The sequence below is a fragment of the Oncorhynchus kisutch genome, linkage group LG2, assembly GCF_002021735.2.
Source record: "Oncorhynchus kisutch isolate 150728-3 linkage group LG2, Okis_V2, whole genome shotgun sequence".
Lineage (NCBI taxonomy): Eukaryota > Metazoa > Chordata > Actinopteri > Salmoniformes > Salmonidae > Oncorhynchus > Oncorhynchus kisutch.
The window spans coordinates 27,093,952-27,115,354 of NC_034175.2; the positions used below are offsets into that span (position 1 = coordinate 27,093,952).

A 21,403-nucleotide genomic window follows, 5' to 3' on the forward strand; every position below is an offset into this window, starting at 1 on the left:
CAATCATACCTTAAGGATCAGCACCTTTAAAATGTTCTTGCCTAAAATATCATACCCAAATCTAACTGCCTGTAGCTCAGGCCCTGAAGCAAGGATATGCATTTTCTTGGTACCATTTGAAAGGAAACACTGAAGTCTGGAAATGTGAAAGCAATGTAGGAAAATATAACACATTAGATCTGGTAAAAGACAAGAACAAAAAACTTTCTTTTTTGTACCATCATCTTTGAAATGAAAAGAGAAATGCCATAATGTATTATTCCAGCCCAGGTGCAATTTATATGTTGCCCACTAGATGGCAGCAATGTATGTGCAAAGTTTCAGACTGATCTAATGAACCATTGCATTTTTGTTCAAAATGTATCAAGATTGCCCAAATGTGCCTAATTTGTTTATTAAATAACTTTGCTCAAAACTGTGCACCCTTTTCAAACAATATCATGGTATTCCTTCACTGTAATAGCTACTGTAAATTGGACAGTTCAGTTAGATTAACAAGAATTTAAGCTTTCTGCCAATATCAGATATATCTACTTTCTGGAAAATTCTCTCGTTACTTACAACCTCATGCTAAATCGCATTTGCCTATGTTAGCTCAACCGTCCCACAGGGGACCCACCAATCCTGAAGATAACGAATGTAATATCTTCAAGCGTTATCATGGACACTTAAAGGAGACTCCATTGCATACAGCTTTTTGTCTACAAACTGCATCCTTTCTAAAATTGCTTTCACAACTGAAGCCTTCAGTAGATGCAAGGATCCATCTTTCTGTTGACGTTCTACAACGTACATCAAATAAAAGTGAAATATTTTGAGCCAAAGGTCTTAAAAATCAGCCATGGTGGGAACAGATTAAGTAGAGCGTTTCAACCCTGCCATCCACATGTACTAGAGAAGTAATTACTCTTGCCAAAGCGCCTGCCCTTGTACATCACAGTATTTTGCAGAACTAATCTACTCTTAATGTGGGCTTCAATTCCATTCAAGTCTGTGGCTAGTTAGCACAAATTAAACAGCCTTACTGCAAATCAAATTATACTTAACAGAAAGAAAATGGAACGTGTAAAATGTCCTGTTTCATAAGCTGAAAAGTTTCCAGAAATGTTCCATACAACAAAAGCTTCTCAAATTATGTGCACAAATTTGTTTACATCCCTGTTAGTGAACATTTGACTTTTGCCAAGGTGTGGCATTTCAAGTAGATGACTCAACAGCATGATCATTACGCAGGTGCACTTTGTCCTGGGGACAATAAAATGCCACTAAGATGTGCAGTTGTGTGTCAACACCACAGATGTCTCAAGTTGAGGAAATGCGCACTTGGCATGCTGATTGCAGGAATGTCCACCAGAGCTGTTGCCAGAGAATGTAATGTTCATTTCTCTACCATAAGCCCCTCCAACCAGCCTCACAACCGCAGACCACGCAAGCCCAGGACCTCCACTTCTGGTTTCTCCACCTGTGGGATTGTCTGAGACTGGCCACCCAGACAGCTGATGAAACTGGAGTATTTCTGTCTGTACTATAGCCCTTCTGTGTAGAAAAACACATTCTGATTGGCTGGGCAAGTGGGTGGGCCTATGCCTTCCCAGTCATGTGAAAGGCATAGATAAGGGCCCAATGAATGCATTTCAATTGCCTTGTATGGAATGTAACTCAGTAAAATTGTTGCTTTTAATTATTTCCAGTATATGCACACAGAGCTTCGAAGTTTAGTTTGTGTCTGGGACACTAATGCAGTAGATGGGGTTGTGAACAATTGGTGTTATGCATTCGTTTCTGTTGGTGAGAGAGTTGACAGCACTACTAGCCAGCCAACATTTCACCTACATGGTATTTAATAATTTCTTGAAATAAACAGATCAACTTAAGCGACCAGACTTGTTTGGTTATGTTTAGCTAACATGCTGACCACACCGTTCAAATCGCGTGCGCTGCAAAATAAATGTACACATATGTTATTCAAAGTCGGTTGCCAACCGCCATATAACGTCCAAAGAAGAAGCCTGAAGGAGGAGAGATGACTAGAAACGAACGCCGTTTACACTTTTTAATCAGCATGTGCGTGATGGCACACGCGGTCTGGTCAGCAGCTAACTTATATCCAGTTCATTTCTAACTAGCTATACCTAGTGGCAAATAACCAGCTACAGTAACATGAAAGAAGAACGCAATCAATCCTTACAGAAACTGTGTGTGTGTGATCACAAACCAGAGATTTGTATGCAGAGATTAAATAAGCCCACCACCTACTAATCTGCACTAGTGAAGAGTTCCGCTAAAAGCAGCCAAGGCAGCAACCACCAGTAACCCGCCCACCATTTAATTTGACCTATCACAAAGTGGTGGGTTGGAGTAAGCCAGAGAGTCATTTTTTGTACGTTTTGAAAGCGTAATCTTCACAGTCCACCACGAGCCAATACCTCTGACGAACAGCTGGCGTCAAAAACAATTTTATTTGTGACACGCGCCGAACAGGTGTTGACCTTACAGTGAAATGCATACTTACAAGCCCTTAACCAACAAAGCAGTTAAGAAAATATCACCAAAAAAAAGAATAACTAATTAAAGAGCAGCAGTAAATAATAGCGGGGCTATATACCAGGGGGTGCCGGTACAGTCAATGTCAATGTGCGGGGGCAACAGTGGAGAGGTAATATGTAGGTAGAGTTATTTCAGTGGCTATGTATAGATAAGGGGGGGGGGGGGGGGGATAAGAAAATAGTCTGGGTAGCCATTTGATTAGCTGCTCAGGATTCTCATGGCTTGGGGGTAGAAACTACTTTAGGAGACTCTTGGACCTAGACTTGGCGCTCTGGTACCGCTTTCCGTGCGTTCACTGAGAGAATAGTGTATGACTAGGGTGGCTGGAGTCAGACAATTATGGCCTTCCTCTGACACCATCTGGTATCTACAGTGAAGTCGGAAGTTTACATAGACATTAGCCAAAGACATTTAAACTCTAGTTTCACAATTCCTAACATTTAAGAAATTTAATTCCTGACATTTAATGTAAAAAATTAAATCCCAGTTTTAGGGACAACACCATTTTAAGAATGTGAAATGTCAGAAGAGAGAATTATTTATTTAATCACATTCCCAGTGGGTCAGAAGTTTACATAGACTCAATTAGTATTTGGTAGCATTGCCATTTAAATAGTTTAAGCTCTCTGGGATAGGGGGCGGTATTTTCACATCCGGATGAAAAGCGTTCCCAAAGTAAACTGCCTGCTACTCAGGTACAGAAGCTAGGATATGCATATTATAAGTAGATGTGGATAGAAAACTGAAGTTTCTAAAACTGCTTGAATAAAGTCTGAGTATTACAGAACTGATTTGGCAGGCAAAACCCCGAGCACAATCCATCCAGGGAAGTTTCTTTTGGGGGTCAATCTGTTTCAATTGGTTTTCTATGGCAAACCATTCATAATAGAAATATGCTTGCAGTTCCTTTAGCTTTCACTTGATGTCAATATTCTTTAGAAATTGGTTGATGTTTCTCTTTTGAGAAATAAAGAAGCAGCCCTGTCATTTTCCTGGGTCACTCCGATGCACTCTGTTTTGGTGCGCACGACCTGGAACGTGCTTCACTTTGTTTTCATCTGGAATTGAACGCAGTTTATCCTGTCTTAATTTTGATCGATTATTTACAGAATGAAAAAACTAAAGTTGTTTGAAATGTTTGGACAAAGATTACAGGCAACTTATGAGATATTTTGTAGTCATGTAGCGCGAGTTGGAACCAGTGTTTTTCTGGATCAAACGCGCCAAATAAAAATGACATTTTGGATATATAATGACGGAATTAATCAAACAAAAAGGACCATTTCTGATGTTTATGGGACATATGAGTGCCAACAGAAATAGCTCGTCAAAGGTACGGCATGAAATATATCTTTACTTCTGAGTTGTGTCACGCCTGGCGGGTTACATTACGATTGTCCGTCTTTGATGGGTGCTATCCCCATTAATAGCATGGTTTTCTTTCGCCGTAAAGCCATTTTGAAATTTCACACCACGGCTGGATTAACAACAAGTGCCGCTTTAATTTGGTGTGTTGCATGTGTGATTTCATGAAAGTTTAATATATATAGTAATTTAGTTCAAATTTGGCGCTCTGGCATTTCACCGGATGTTGTCAAAATCGATCCTGCTAAAGGGATTTGATCCATAAGAAGTTAACTTGGGTCAAACATTTTGGGTATTCTTCCACAAGCTTCCCACAACAAGTTGGTGAATTTTGGCCGATTCCTCCTGACAGAGCTGGTGTAACTGAGTCAGGTTTGTAGGCCTCCTTGCTCGCACATGCTTTTTCAGTTCTGCCAACAAATGTTCTATAGGATTGAGGTCAAGGCTTTGTGATGGCCACTCCAATACCTTGACTTTGTTCTCCTTAAGCCATTTTGCCAGAACTTTGGAAGTATGCTTGGGGTCATTGTCCATTTGGAAGACCCATTTGCGACCAAGCTTTAACTTCCTGACTGATGTCTTGAGATGTTGCTTCAATAAATTCACCAACTTTATCCACATAATTTTCCTGCCTCATGATGCACCAGTCCCTCCTGCAGCAAAGCACCCTCGTGCGTCATGGTATTCCTCGGCTTGCAAGCCTCCCCCTTTCCTCCAAACATAACCATGGTCATTATGGCCAAACAGTTCTATTTTTGTTTCATCAGACCAGAGGACATTTCTCCCAAATCTACAACCTTTGTCCCCATGTGCAGTTGCAAACCGTAGTCTGGCTTTTTTAATGGAGGATTTGGAGCAGTGGCTTCTTCCTTGCTGAGCGGCCTTTCAGGTTATGTCAATATAATACTGGATATATAGTTACTTTTGTACCAGCTTCCTCCAGCATCATCACAAGGTCCTTTGCTGTTGTTCAGGGATTGATTTGCACTTCACACACCAAAGTACATTCATTTCTAGGAGACAGAACACATTTCCGTCCTGAGCGGTATGATGGCTGCGTGGTCCCATGGTGTTTATACTCGCGTGCCATTGTTTGTACAAATCAACCTGGTACCGTCAGGTGTTTGGAAATTGCTCCCAAGGATGAACCAGACTTGTAGAGGTCGACAATTGTTTTTCTGAGGTCTTGGCTGAGTTCTTTTGATTTTCCCATGATGTCAAGCAAAGAGGCACTGAGTTTGAAGGTAGGCCTTGAAATACATCCACAGGTACACCTCCAATTGACTCAAATTATGTCATTTAGCATACCAGAAGCTTCTAAAGCCATGACATCATTTTCTGGAATTTTCCAAGCTGTTTAAAGGCACAGTCAACTTTGTGTATGTAAACTGACACACTGGAATTGTGATAGATTATTTCACTTATAATTCCATGTGTCTAAACAATTGTTGTAGATGTCCTAAAAATACTTGCCAAAACTATAGTTTGTGAACAAGAAATTTGTGGAGTGGTTGAAAAACTCCAACCTAAGTGTGTCACCTTCCGACTTCAACTGTAGGCCCTGGAGGGCAGGAAGCCTGGCCCCAGTGATGTACTGGGCCATACACACTACCCCCTGTAGTGCCTTGCAGCCGGAGGCCGAGCAGTGGTGCAGCTGTCGAACCGTTTGAGGATCGGAGGACGCATGCCAAATCAGTCACCTGAGGGGGAATAGGTTGTGTCGTGCTCTCTTCACAACTCTTGGTTTGCTTGGGGATGTGGACGCCAAGGAAATTGAAGCCCTCAACCTGCTCCACTACACCCCCGTCGATGAGAATGGGAGAGTGCTCGTTCCTCTTTTTCTGTAGTCTCATTTCTCTTGGTCACGTTGAGGGAGAGGTTGATGTTCTTGCACCACAGGGTCAGAGCTCTGACCTTTTTTTCCTTTATTTAGGCAAGTCAGTTAAGAACAAATTCTTATTTTCATTGACGGCCTAGGAACAGTGGGTTAACTGCCTGTTCAGGGGCAGAATGACAGATTTGTACCTTGTCAGCTCGGGGGTTTGAACTTGCAACCTTCCAGTTACTAGTCCAACTCTCTAACCACTAGGCTACCCTGCCGCTACCCTATGGGCTGTCTTATCGTTGTCGGTGATCAGGCCTACCACTGTTCTGTCATCAGCAAACTTGGTGTTGGAGTCGTGCAGTCACGAGTGAACAGGGAGTACAGGAGGGGACTGAGCACACACCCCTGGGGGGCCCCTGTGTTGAGGATCAGCATAGCTGATGTGTTATCATCTACCCTTACCACCTGGGGGTGGCCCATAAGGAAGTCCAGGATCCAGTTCAAGAGGGAGGGGTTTAGTCCCAGGGTCTTTAGTTTAGTGATGAGCTTTGAGGGCACTATGGTGTTGAATGCTGAGCTGTAGTCAATGAATAGCATTTACACATAGGTGTTCCTTTTGTGCAGGTGTGAAATGGCAGTGTGGAGTGCAATAGAGATGGAGTCATCTGTGGATCTGTTTGGGCAGTATGCAAATTGGAGTGGGTCTAGGGTGTCTGGGATAATGGTTTTGATTTGAGCCATGACCAGCCTTTCAAAGCACTTCAGGGCTATAGATGGTCTGCTTGAAACATGTTGGTATTACAGATTGACAGGGAGAGGTTGAAATTGTCAGCGAAGACACTTGCCAATTGGTCAGCGTATGCTCGTAGTACACATCCTGATAATCCGTCTAGCCCTGCGACCTTGTGAATGTTTACCTGTTTAAAGCTCTTACATCGGCTGAGGAGAGCATGATCACAGTTGTAGGGAACAGCTGATGATCTCATGCAAGTTATTTAGCTCGTCTGGTCAGCTGGGCAGCTCTAGGCCGTGCTTCCCTTTGTAGTCAGTAATAGTTTAAGCCCTGCCACAATCGACAAGCGTTGGAGACGGTGTAGTACCATTCGATCTTAGTACTGTATTGATACTTTGTCTGTTTGATGGTTTGACGGAGGGTAAAGCTTCTGGGATAGAGTCCCTCTCCTTGAAAGCGGCCGCGCTACCCCTCATTGAGCCCAGTTTAGTGCCAGCATCGGTCTGTGGTGGTATGTAGACAGCTACGAAAAAGGCAGACGTACTCTAGGTAGATAGAAAATCGCATGATAAGCTGCAGACCACACTACCTCACGCAAGCAAAACCTTGAGACTTCCTTAGATATCGTGCACCAGCTGTTCCCATATATGCATCAGCCTCCGCCCCGTGTCTTACCAGAGTCTGCTGTTCTGTCCAGCGAATGGAGTGTATAACCTGCCAGTATGTTCCTAATGTCGTCGTTCAGCCACGACTCGGTGAAACGTAAGATACAGTTTTCAATGTCCTATTGGTAGGACATATGTGCTTTCAGCTCGTCCCATTTATTTTCCAGCGATTGAACAGTTAGCAGGGCGGAAGGCAAGGGCAGATAAGCCACTCCTCGTCTGATCCTCAACGCACCCAGATCTGATTCCACGGCATGTTATTACCTCGTTTTGTCACTGAGAACATGGCCGCGATGGACGAAGGCATTTCTGGAAGTGCAGCTCCTATTTTTGACTGATGCACTACAGTTACTTCAATGGTAGTACACATCAAGCCATTACAAACCAAAATGGAAATAATTTATCCCAGCGGCTGTCTATGACACACATCTCTTAAATGAGTGTCTGAACGCCCCTGCAAAGACCTTTGCTTATAGAAGCTTTTACTGTTAACTACCAGGCTGATGGACAATTACAGGCCATCGTAAAAATCTGGCCCGACCAATGAGTCATAGGGTTTCCCAGAGGACTTCTGTATCACCCAAGTGACCTATTGCAATTCTACCATCGGCCATTATGTATGGACCCATGCATTTAAAAAAATAAAATAGAAGTCCAGTCCAATGCTGTGAGAAACGTCAGCCAATCTGGCATGATCCCTAATGGTGTTTACTTCTGTGCTAGCTACAAGGGAACGTTGGGAGGGCTGGTTGGGTAATACAAATCCCTCTGTAAAACAGAGGTCTGAAAAGGATCAATTATTCACAATCTATTGCAAATTGATGGGTGGGTGCGGGGGAAGAGAGTCTGCTGGGACTTACCGACTCACACTCCCTCAGTTTCTTCTGAGCGCTGTCAAAGTCAAAGTTCACATACAGGCACTCCACAAACTCTGTGATGGGATCTTTGTAGGTGTAGGACTCCTGGAAACGGAGAAAAAAAACACGTCTAACAATTTGCACATGCCTGTGTGTGCTAGCTCTATTTTTCGGCAGTGGAAATAGCACAGGTTATCTCGACAGGCAAGGCGGCATGCCTCCAACCCATTACTAAAAATAAAATAGTCAAATGTGGAGGAACATGGCTAACCAAATACTAGAATTTACAAGGCAGTGAATAAAAGCAGATTCAAAAAGTCCCCTAAACAGTTCCAAACCATGGTAGCGGGGAGAGACCCAAGAAGACCCAAAAGACAGAACAAGCATCGAGCACATGTTTTAGTGATCACACAGAGCCCACCGAGACAGCGCTTATTTAGCTTTCAGAGCCATTGATCTCTGAAGAAGCTACCGATGTTGGGCTGGAGAAGAAATCGGTACTCTACAACAGTCTGCTGCCATTTATGAAATGTAATGGGTTCAAGACCTCTCTTGCCAGGACCAGATCTGATAGAGTATACTCTATCAGCCAACGCCTTGCATTGCTCATAGATGTGTGGTTTCTCTGGACTTTAAATGGGGTTGGGTTATATGCAGAACACATTTCAGTTGAAGGAATTCAGCTGTACACCTGACTAGGCATCTCCACCCCTTTTCCTAAATTTTTGGTGACATCTTGTGTCAAAATGCCAAAACCTACACTGACAACTAAGGTTGGCTAACACGTTACTGTCCAGAAAGTGAGAAGAAATTAGTTGGACATGTGTTCAGAGAAATTGGGGTAAGGAATGTGATCAGATTTTTTTATTTTTACCTGCTGTATGACCTTGACCAGATCTTTCAGGACCTGCCGCCGCTTGCGAACGTCTTTGTTTGTGATGACAGCTGTGGTCAGGTAACGCAGAATGTGTGGGCACATGGTCTGAATGGCGTTGAGGTACCTGAAATGACAAAACAAAAAGGTCACGACAAGAACAAATAATCAGGGGTCTTAAAAGGACTGGAGGAACTACATGGCAAAAAAGCAATGGCCCATGATGTGAGTTGATATTTATGGAGGTGAAGGCTATACAAAGTCGATAAACCTATGCATACACCAACACAGTTTAAGGGCAGAAGGTCTATTTATATACGCAAGTAACTTAGCAATTAGGCTCATGGCATTTAGGACGTCTGACCTTATCGACCAAACAGATATGTCCGTAACAGTGCATTCTCCGCATGACATAGGTTTAAGCACTCCCTTTCATTACCCCTGTATAAGCGGAGTGAAGGAAAGGAAACCCTGGCCTCTGCAGTAGACACAGATCACTGAGCAGGGGATCTGCCCAGTAGCTGAAACCCTATCCTTCAGGGCCTTGTTTTTCAGCCACAGGTCAACTTGCTAAGGGCTGAGCACGAGAGAGGGCCTTGTTAGAAGTCGATTAGAACCCTAGACAACATTCTTATTCTGCGGACAGTGTTAAGTCCTTTCCCAACAAGCTTCCGTGAAAAAAAACACACCCCATTCCTTGTCAAAAGGAATGGTCGACTTGAGTTAACTGTGTAACTTCTTCATCCTTATCTGAACAGATATCATTGACCCCCCCCCCCTCCACCGACCAAATTACATTTCAAAAGAGGAAGTGGGGTTTCCCTGCCACTTCTGACCCCTTCAGCTCTCAGATGAGGACGGAGGAATACATGTTGTTCAGAGCGAGGAGGGCGTGCCATAGCCAACAGTTTAATTAGTTGTAACAATTAAAGGGACAAGGGGGCCTTTGGCACTTGTGATGTTGCTGTCTAAAATCAGCAGCGAGCAGGCGGGCTCGTCAGTGAGCGATCATCAACCTGGTTAGAGAAGCCCTCTTTCCTCTCCCGTTGCAGTTGTCAGACTCAGTGGCAGACCACAACAAGCCATGCTCTGTTCCTGATTAACTTACACCTACTCTCTCTCCAGGGGGTCTCCAATAGCAAGCAACCCTGCATGAGAGTCATATCTGGGAATAGCTGTGAGGAAAAAAAGAAAATTTAACATTCACCCTACCCCAATTACGGGACCTAATCATTTTGGCATTTGAGGGAGCAACAACATCGCTTTACTGGTTGCAGAGGACGCTTCACAAGAATTGAACCAAGAATGAGTGTCAAAATCAAAACGATTTAGACCCAGGCACGAGCGAGTGTGTGAGTGAGGAGAGGATGGAGATGAAGGGTAGAGAGAGAGGTTACAATTTCATTGCCCATCTGAGAATGATTGAATAATGTAAAGCAAGTGAAACTCTGAACCAACTGCAAGGGCTTGGATAGCATTACTAAAGTATTAATTTTGCCCCTTTGCACCTACATAATAGATCATTGCATGACAATATGCTCCCCATGAGTGCCATGGAAATCAGTAGATGTTTTCAATAACACTAAATAGGAAGGCCTGGTGCAACTTGTGCTGACTGTGGGGTTAACAGAGGTCAAACATTAAACAAAGGCCTAGCCACTGGTCACCAACTTCGGCCAAAGGAAGTAATGGTCAAGGGGTGAGGGAATGAGGCCAAACCTCACTGTGGAATAAGTGGTTTCTTGACTGGGTAATTGCAACGCACATAAAACTCCCTCAAGTTTGTCCAAAACAGATGCTTGTGAGAGCTTGACATGACTAATTATTGGGCAGCCTTTCCTTCATTATCTGAATTAGTTTTTAATTTAAGTAAAACTGAAGAGAATCAGACATCCCTATCTGCTATGGTGGCATGTCATACTTTCAGATGACCACAAAAATTGTTTCAATTACACCAACCAGCAATCAGAACGGGGGGTGCATTTATGTGTAAATTTTATGCGGTGCATAGTTTGCGATCTGCAATACACGTGGACTAACTTGCAGCTTCGAGAGTAACTAGACCACACAAAATGGACTGCAAACACTTTAAAAAATACCTAGAGTAGGTTTTTGAATCTGCCCCCTTCCCCAAAGTTGAGTAAATGGCTTCTTTTTCTAAATCAAGTTTGTCTAATAAAAACGAGTCTACTTTCTACACATCAAGCAGGACCTGACCCAGGCGGCTGCCAGCTCCACTTTTGGTCCCTCCTGGGCCAGCAGAAAACCCTGGGGCCCAAGGTTCATCCCTCTACTGTGCCTCTTCTTTAGGGATAATTTCCTTCAACCCCCCAAGGATGGCAGCAGGCCACATTTTAACAATCACCTCTTGGGTCACTCAAGGGTTTAGTGTGGATCAGTGAAGACACTGTGCCTTGGACTGTAGAGATTGCAGCTTCTACAGGCCAATATGTTCAGGGTTAGTCATCAGGTCTAAATAGGCCAACAGTGTTTTAATAAAGAACTCCAGTGTGTCAGAAGAAAAGACTTACTGGGGTTGATACAGGAAGAGCTCAATGATGTTGTCTCTGCCTTTGGGGTGGTTAAAGAAGACGAATAGGGACCAGTGGATCAGCCAGGTCCTCTGCTGAAGAGACTGGAGGGGGGAGCTCACCGACTGGACAGGAGAGAGATGTCATTATTTACTAGTTCTGATTGAGGTGACAACACAGTATACTGTAAGACCATTAAAAAGTTCAGAGTACCCTAAGGGGTGGCAGGTAGCCTAGTGGTTAGAGCGTTGTGCCAGTAACTGAAAGGTTGCTTGATTGAATCCCCGAGTTGACAAGGTAAAAATCTGTCGTTCTGCCCCTGAACAAGGCAGTCAGTTACGAACAAATTCTTATTTACAATGACGGCCTAGGAACAGTGGAAGAATTTGTTAACCTTTCATTTAACTAGGCAAGTTTTTATTTTTTTATTTATTTTATTTACTTAAGGTCTGTTCCCTTCCAAACGTTTTCCTTCCAAGCCAGAGCCCGCACCCTTCCCAGCTATCTATCCAATAAATTAAAATAAAAAAATCTAACTAGATCCACATAACCGCTCCATTTGCAGTTCCTCTGGAGTCAAGACTGAAGGGTGGGGGGGTGCATCAAGCCGCAACAGCGCTTTGCTGAAACCCAAAGCGGTCAATAAGGGAGTCGAATCTATGTAAGGGAATCCAAGTGCAGTGTCAAATTCTGAGAAGTGGGGCATTTACGTTGTTATCGATAGTCTCCCTCAGGCGGGTGAGGTCTTCCATCGCAGCCTCCCAGTTCTGCATCAGGATCTCAGAGGCCAGCTTCCCCCACAGGGAGTTCAGGGCGTTCCTGTCTGTGGCCGGGACCTGGGAAAAGACATGTCATACTTGTTAGAACATGAAGCACACAGCATCCTCACACTGCAGCATAACTCAATCCACCTGCAAAAATGACCAGGCACTGGCAGATCTAATCCTGATAAATGCCTCCGCCTACAAACAGTGTGCTCGCAAACAGGCACTGTCAGTGAAGGAGAGGCTGGTGCCACCGCCGCTTGGCTTTGGCAGGCAAAACTGTTCGGTGGAGTTACTTTTATTTATACTGGATAAACTGATTAAATTATGTCATCTTGAGGGAATGGGGCTTGACAGAAAGAGAAATGGATAATGAAAGAATGTTTAGCTTTTTATAAAAACCTAATTTGCTGCACTTCGTGATACGGCAACCGCTGCATTGCAGATGTTCTGCGATCCTTTCAGACTACCACCGTAATTAGGAGCACATTTGATCTTCTCTGTACAATGTGCTAGAGCTAAAACGTTTTGTTACTGTCATTTACTTAATGCTGCAACTTAAAAAAATGAAATAATTGCAGGGTGGCACACGGCCTTGGGAGGACAAAACACATTACTAAGGATGCATTTCAGCTTCGGTCCTCCTCTCTAGAGTTAAGAATGGTATGTGTCACTTCATTTAGCTATGCTGAGTTCAAGCTACCACCTTGATGTTGTGATGTTTCTGGGGCAGGGGCAGCAGGTCAAAGGTCAGCTTGTCTGTGACATCGCCATACCACAATTCTATCTAAAAAAAAGTAATTGTTGAAGGTACCTTGAGTTCACAACTCCGGGTCCAGATATCACTCCTTTGAAATAACTTTGTCCTCGTTTGGATAATTAACATAGCAGTAAAATAGTTGCAATTGGAAATAACACTGAAGATATACCCACATATGAGAGTAGATGGAGGGAAGGGCACATCTAGCATTGTTGAGGTTCCCATCGCGGTTCCTGACTATGCATCGACCATCGGTCAATCCCCTCTTACTGAAAAGTGGCTGGTCTTCTGCCCCTCTCTGAAAGGACTTTAATGAAGTGCGCATGCAGCTACTACTTCTGGTGATGGTTTTGCACAACGTCAGAGCATTGATCAAGGAGAAGGAGAAGCATGCAGTAGAGGCAGTGTTCTCAAAATGTCTGTCAGAGTTCGCCAACAACTGATGTCCTGCTCCAGCCACAGAAACCTAGATGCACTGTGACCAGCAAACAGCCTGGGTTTACTCAACACCATTTGGGAGGTGTTCATTTTCTCAGAGCCAGGGTAATCAGTCTAGTCTAGATTAATGACTGTTTGGATGCTTTGATTGAAAAGGGGCATCAAAGACTAAATCTGTTAATGCCCTTAGGAAATGTCCCTGATTGGCTATCAAGCTTCTCAAAACCAGGTAAAATGCTTTTGAAGTCTATGCCTGGTACATTGCCAGTAGGACACTTAATTTCAGGTTTGCTGTACAAACTGCATGTCTTTGAGAGGAATGTTAAAATAACTTCTACAGCTTTTCAAGCCTGTTAAAATATAATTGTGATAATCTACCATTAACACAGAAGGAAAACATCCTGTAGAATCATGCTAGCTATAAAGTCTTAGTACAACTCTTCCATTATCACAAGCTAAATGCATTGGTATGATATGAAATTGATGGGACAGACATCAAAAGGTCAGTAGATACAATTTTTTTGATGTAACTAGGCAAGCCAGTTAAGAACAATGACTGCATACACCGGCCAAACCTGGACCAATTGCGTGCCGCCCTATGGCTGCTTAATCAAAGCTTGGCCTCCACCCTACGGCTCATGGGAACCTCTGGCCCACAGTAGCTTATGATAACACCAAACGCAGTCAGTGACAAGAGTCAACCTGGAAGTGAGGGCGGGTGTCTGCTGTAAGGCCAAGGAAACCTAGACGCAATCCACCACACCCCTTCTTTCGGACAGCCAGAGGAGTGGACTGCGATACAAATGATCCATGGGTGGAGAAGGAAACCACATTTGTATTTCTATCAAATTTCAGCTGGGATCTCTTAGCGATTGAGAGCAGCAGATTCTACCTATAGATCTCTCTCATATACAACGGATAGGCGCAGTGAGTGTTGTTTTACAGGGTCAGCCTTAGCCGTACGGCACCCCTGGAGCAAATAGTGCCTTGCTCAAGGGCACAGATTTTTCACCTTGTCAGCTCGCGTAGTCGAACAAGCGACCTTCCGGTTACTGGCCCATCGCTCTAACCGCTAGGCTACATGAAGACTATTATGCTACACATTAACCTTTAAATGAACTGCTACATAAAAGATGAAATGGTGGAAAATTATTCTGGTAGGAAAAAAATAAGTGGGGAATGTCAGCGGCAAGGTAGTCTTCTAGAGTAAAACACAAAGAGGAGCAGAAGGCCATCCATCCACTCACAACAGTAGAGTTCTTTGATCATAAAACTTGGGATTGCTTTAAATTACATTAAAAAGAAATAGACCTCATAAGATTAGCATTATAACTTAAAGCCAACCATGCTGCCAATTTAAAGGTCATAGTTTCATCTCTAAAGAAGTTTGTTGTTTTTTCTGCATTGGAGGTCCCTGTCTGCTACGTTTAGCAGACCTCCGTCATTGTGGCAGCTTTCTACACACTGCCTGGCATTCACTAGTAGCCACGCAACAATAGTTTCACCTCATGGGTTTTTCCAGCAGTTACCTAGTTTCCGTTGGTTGGCGAAACAGGGCACATTCACTGACTGACCAGCAACAATAAATTTACTGTGCTGGAAAGCAGTCGGGACACTCAATCTTTATTCGCAACATCCAATACCTGCATTAACTGATGATATGAATAAGTTGCTCTTTTCGCGCTACGCCACACTGTAACAGAACCCGAGGACTGGATTTTACAAGCCTGGCTTCCTCTGTTTAATTGACTGGCTTTCCCACGTTCGATGACTTATGGAGCCTCACCTCTACCTTACGGGGGGCAGTCTGAGAAAATGGGAGGTCCACAACAATAGGGGGGAGAAATACAGGGGCTGGTATTAAGTATAAAGACAGACATTTAGGCATTTATAAAAAGAAAAAGGAATGTGAGCCTTTGGATTGTCAAGAGTAGACAGCAGCTATCTGGTAAAAGTGCCTGCCCTGGCTGGGGGGGCACAAAAAAAAACATAACTGAGCAATTTGGGTTTATTTCGACTGAGCTAAAAACCATAAACGACTATGCGGAGAGGGAGCGCATCAATTGCATGCTTTTGATGTGGGTTTTGCTCATGTCCGATCAAGAGCCACCATCATCTGGTCTTCAATGTCTCTCGCTAGCAGACTTAAAATGTGAGTGCATCACATAGAATCAATCAAATGAAGAGCCCAACTGCTTTGGTTTAAGAGGCTGTTTACAGAGAATAGGGCTCGTTGCTAAGTCCCCGCAAAGCCCGTTTTTCAGGAGGCCACCAGCATCACCAACGAGCATGACTAGTCACAGACATCTTCACGACAGAGGGAGTGTATCAAATGTCAATTAAAATAGGATTCAATTGGTTGTAATGGGTGTCGTTCTGATGAACATGTAAATGTAGATTTTATTCTTTCGAGACTGGCTTTGGCACAAGTCTTTGCTATACCGCAGAGCTCAAAAGAGGTCATATGCTAACAAAACTAAAACAATTGAATAAGACTTGGGAAACACTGGTTGTGCTTGTTTGATGGTAGGAATTACAGGACACTGATAGTAGAGATGAAATAGTAAACAGTGGCATTTGAGTAACAATGGCGAAATCTACCACCAAAAACATAGGCGCGTTTGTTAATCACATTTGCAAACAACTTTCCCAAAAAGAAACACAGGCTTCTGAAAGGAGGCACACAATAGTAGATGTGGTGCATGGTCAGACCATAGAAAAATAAACACACACCTCAAACCAAAAGCACTTACACTGGGTTTGGTGATACTACAGTACAAATTAACCTCATTGGCCAACAGATTCTTTTTGTTTGGAAATTAGGTTTGACGCAGAGGCTTTCTGAAGACTGAACTCGTTGAAGTCAACGATAGCACCAAAGGTCAGCCAAGCATTCAGACCCACCTTACAAGCCACTGGTCCTGGAGAGTGACTAACAACAAAAAGGCAGCACTGAAGATCTGGTGGCACCTTCCACTGAGGTCACAGGCTGTCCATTCCCAGGACGTATCTAGTGTTACACCACTCTATTGTGACACAAAACACTTTTCTAGCCTTCCTTCTCAGTCAGGTTACCACCCCTCTAGGCCTAAAAGGCTTCCAACTCTATATACAGCAGTGCACACAGTCCAACTGCACCTTGGCCATTCTCTGTGTAGTTCATCTTTCACTGATTTCTGAGGGCAGCGGGAGAGAAGCCACAAACACAAGAGCAATGATCCCTTTGTTTATAGAGGAAATAAGAAGTACGCATGTGTAACGAGAATACTGCCAGTACTTTCAGTGAACTGTAATTACCCCCCGCCCCAACCCTCTTTGCTATTATCTGATTTCCAAAGTATTTCACTGCTGCTGAAAATGATTTAATCCAAGCCCTCCTCCATGACTCTCAAATGTTAGCCGTACAGGCCGAGAAACGCAATGGAATAATGTGCAACATTCAAAACTAGGGATGTTAATGGTTAACCGAAAATATATTTGAACGGTCAAGCTCAGTCTGTTAAATTGCCTAATTTAGTGGAACTAAATTGGCAAAACTTATAACGTACATCCCTAATTTGATTAATTCAAACAAGATTGGAGTAAATGAGCGGACTTTGCAAATGTATAGCCTAAGTGGTTGGCTAGTTCTTTGTTTAGTAAACCTGTTCGCTCAGTGACAGTCGATTCTTTATTTGAGTGCATATGACTTTCTCTAAGACCACCAGAACATGTTACGTAACTCATAAGCACTGATGCCTGACAAGGAGATATCTGGCTTCAAATCAATACGTCGTCCACCGCAGCAGCCCTCCCCCCCCCCGAGATGACTAAAGACAGATTATGAAGTCTGCTGCTGAACACTTGGCACAGTAAAACATTTATTTATTTAATCCTACCCTTGTCCTTCAATATCAGCTCATCCTAATACTGAAGATGTGGAGAATTGAATGGAGCGAATGACAGAAGCTTTTCACATGCAATTACTGAGGGTGTTCCTTCCTCTTGTGCTATCCCCTTGAAAAATTAAAGAACCCTGGCCAAACAACCGAGCAGTGAAGTAGGAAAATCCATTTTTCATAACAAAATGCATTGAGCCAAGAAAGTATACATCAACGAAGTGTCTAATTCTAAAAAATGCAATGTTAAGTGGATGTACACTGCTCATAATTGATGGGGTTTGGCACTGTGCAGTGCTGGAAAAAAAAAAATCACATAACGACAGTGATTAATGCACAAAATGGGAGTCGTTCCTGAGAAACTAATACTTCTTAATGAAGCTTCAATCATCGTCTAACTGTTTGCCCTTAAAGAGCTTGCTAATATAAAGCACTGCCCAATAGTGTCAACTTTGAGTGGTCCAGTTTGCATTCAGAAAACTACTGATGAAGTTGCAAGGGTACAAATCCATAATAATATAAATAAAATAAAGTCTCTAGATCTATTAACTTTCTGTGAACATCTTGTATCCAAGGTTGCCAGTTTGATATTCGATAAGAGTACACTGAAATGAGGGCAACTTGACTTACCAGGACACGGAAGAAGTAGAGGTACTCGGCAGCCCCAGAGTAGTTTCCACACTCATACTGGAACTTGGCATATCTGTACAGAGTGTCCAGGTACTCCTGACGGAACTGGAAGAGAAAAAAGCTGATCAATGGTTTCGCTCGATAACTATTCAGAGCATAGACACAATCAATTGTTTATTTGATGACAATATTGTCAGCTTTCTCGCACACCTCATGTGAGATTATGGTCCTAGATGAGAGCCATGATGTTATATCCAGTCAATGCCAGACCACGCCAGAGTGGCTGGAGTAAGGAGGGCAATTCTAGAATAATCTATGATTTCAGAGCCCATTCTGTTTGATTACCATCACTGATCAATGGGGTCAGCAGGTAGCCTAGCAGTTTGTATCTGTATTTATTATGGATCCCCATTAGCTTCTGCCTAGACCAGTTACAGAAGTGGGAGGGTTGCCAGTTCAAATCCCTGCTCAGATGGGAAAATACGGTGAGGAGTGCGCAGTCAACCAGAGGTTTACTGGTATCATCCTAGATACCGTTAACCTGCTGTTGTGCCCTTGAGCAATTTAAGTGTGGAACTGTATGTTCAAGTAGCTCCATGTCAACATCCCATACAGAATGCTGCATGTAGGCCTATTTACTTTGAAATGTAAGTTGTCACCTGTGGCTATTCGGGAAAAGCCTTCAACAACGGACCTGAGCCCTATACTACGAATAAGATGAGTCAACTTGTCTGACTTCCACTTGGGATAACTGGTACCACAAAAGTGGCTCACCTTTTAGCCAAGTACATTTCTGAGTACAACACCTTCAGAACTAAACTGCTTCGGGGGGAGGCTAACGCGAAGCCAACTCCATTTATCCTCAATCTAGTGTCTGAGCCACCAATTGAGGAACAATGAAATCAGATACACTCCCTCTCAAAGTCATCAGCCCCATCATTTGAGGGACAAAACTGATTAAATGTTTTATTAAAAAATGCTTTGTGTCAAAAGTTACGACCTATCAATTTACACTTAGTGATGGACAGCATTTGCTTTCCAAACTAAGTTTTTCACGTGATCGTATTTTGACAATTGCAAAACGCTGACTGACAACCACAATCCATAGAAGGAAATTCCCATTCATGTCAAGAATGTGAGCCATTGCTAGTGTAACCATGACTTAAGTAAGCTTTTAACTAAGGTCTGCACCTGATGTATTCAGCGTATGTGACAAATTGATTTGATTCGTCAGGTCGTCCAACTGGCCTCAACCACAGACCACATGCATGGCGTCACGTGGGCGAGCGGTTTGCTGATGTCAACATTGTGCCCCATGTTTGGGGTTATGGTATGGGCAGGGATAAACTACGGACAACAATTGCATTCGATCGATAGCAATTTCAATGCACAGAGATACTGTGATGAGATCCTGAGGCCCATTATCATGCCTGTCACTCACTGCCCTCACCTCATGTTTCAGCATGATAATGCACAGCCCCATGTTGCAAGAATCTGTACACAATCCCTGGAAGCTGGAAATGTCCCAGTTCTTCCATCAGACATATCACCCATTGAGCATGTTTGGGATGCTCTGGAACGAAATGTAAAGCGTGTTCCAGTTCAAGCCAATATCCAGCAACATCACACAGCAACTGAATTAAGAGTGTGACAACACTCCCCTACCATATTCAAGGTATATGTGACCAACAGATGCATATATGTATTCCCAGTCAATGAAATCCATAGATTAGGACCCAATTTATTTATTTCAATGTACTTATTTCCTTATATGAACTAACTCAGTAAAATATTTTAAATTGTTGCATATTGTGTTTCTTTATGTTCAGTACACAACTGTGGTAATGATAAATGACCGTTAGGTGGTAGGGGCAGGGGAACAGCATGTTGGGAAATGTCCATAGGGGGCACAGAAGGGGGAGATTAGTGAATGAAACTGTAAAAACAATAAATTGTCCTTTTTGGGTGTGGAATCTCTATGAATGGTATACTCCTGCTAACTCCTGACATATCACAACGCGCTGACGTCAGTTTGGAAACAGAGTCCAGGTCTCACAGATGCAGTGTGGCTTTGACAGGCAGTGGTTGCTAGCCACTGAGATGCGGAGGGAGACCGCCCTTTCCCACAGCCGAGTGGCCTACGGGCTGTGGAGGTGCACTGAGGACAGTGTGCAGGTCAGAGGGATGCCAGGGGAGGGGGGGTGTATAAAGTGTCACACCAATTATAGACTCTCAGGCATTCTTGCGGCCAGACCCATGTGTCCCGAGCTGTTCCATCTATTCTTAACAATTCACCACAGACTGTAAAATGTCCACAGAATTTTCTGCAAGCCGTAAAACCCCCAAAAATGAGTTACGGTTTTGGGAAGTCATTACGTCTCCCTGTTTGGGCCCCCCGTTCCCGAAACAGTGGGTTCACACAGGAGTCATGGGAAATGCAGCTTAGAATTGAGACGTAAGCAAAGTGGTCCAAACTTACGCTGTGTTTCTCCGCCAGATAGTTAAAAAGGGCCTGTCCATCCCTGAAAGAGAAAGAGAGTCACAGTTAGTGGCCTTGTTTCGTTAAAGTAACCAGTTGGCGGATGCAGGTTAAGTGTTGAGCCCCATTCAGGTATAATTTCTCAATTTCTGGACTGTAGCAGTCCAGGCAAATCAAGGGATTTTCATTTTCAAAACAGTTTGAGTTGATCCCTGACAGGCAGCAAAAGTACTTTTATTGTGTGTGAATATTTACAGGCTGTTTACAACATTCATCTTCAACACTGACGCCATTAAACTGTCAAGGTCCAACATTTAGGTGGGGGGATCAATCTCACTTAAAACTAGAATTGCAGCCTTAGATTAGTCACTTGCCAAATAAATATTATTTTTACATTCAAATGAAAACGCGGTTCATGTCAAAATAGAGGCATAAAAAAAAAAACACACTACATGACCATAAGTAAGTGGACGCCTGCTCGACGAACATCTCATTCCAAAGTCACAAGCATATATGGAGTTTCTCGCCATTTTGCTGCTATAACAGCCACCACTCTTCTGTGCAGGCTTTCCACTAGATGTTGGAACATTGCTGCGGGGACTTGCTTCCATTCAGCCACGAGCATTAGTGAGGTCGGGCACTGATGTTGGGCGAATAAGGCACCAAATCGACAAACCATTTCTGTGTGGGCCTAGCTTTGTCGTGCTGACACAGGAAAGGGCCTTGCCCGAAGTTGGAAACACAGAATCTTCTAGAAAGCCATTATTTACTGTAGTGTTAAGATTTCCCTTCACTGGAACTAAGGGGCCTAAACCACAAGAGTATCAAATAAAATAAAACTTCCTCCACTTAACTTCACAGTTGGCACCAGTCGGGTAGGTAGTTCCGCTGGCTTCCGCCAAACCCAGATTCGTCCGTCTAACTGCCTAATGGTGAAGCGTGATTCATCACTCCAGAGAACACATTTCCACTGCTCCAGTCAGATTGCTGCGAGCTTTACCCGGCTTGTGTGCAGATGATCAGCCATTGAAACCCCTCAAAAAGCTACCGACGAACA

General features: G+C 43.4%; 1 protein-coding gene across 1 annotated transcript in view; it reads right to left on the reverse strand.

Annotated features, from left to right (window-relative positions):
- The window catches only part of LOC109864504 (eukaryotic translation initiation factor 3 subunit E), a 43,181-nt gene that overhangs the window by 11,960 nt on the left and 9,818 nt on the right, over positions 1-21,403 (reverse strand). Inside the window, exons 4-9 of the mRNA XM_020452355.2 lie at positions 20,347-20,389; positions 17,868-17,972; positions 12,108-12,233; positions 11,398-11,522; positions 8,867-8,993; positions 7,996-8,097 (exon numbers count right to left, since the gene is read on the reverse strand). Coding sequence (XP_020307944.1) covers positions 7,996-8,097; positions 8,867-8,993; positions 11,398-11,522; positions 12,108-12,233; positions 17,868-17,972; positions 20,347-20,389 — 628 coding nt within the window. The remainder of the gene's footprint in view (positions 1-7,995; positions 8,098-8,866; positions 8,994-11,397; positions 11,523-12,107; positions 12,234-17,867; positions 17,973-20,346; positions 20,390-21,403) is intronic.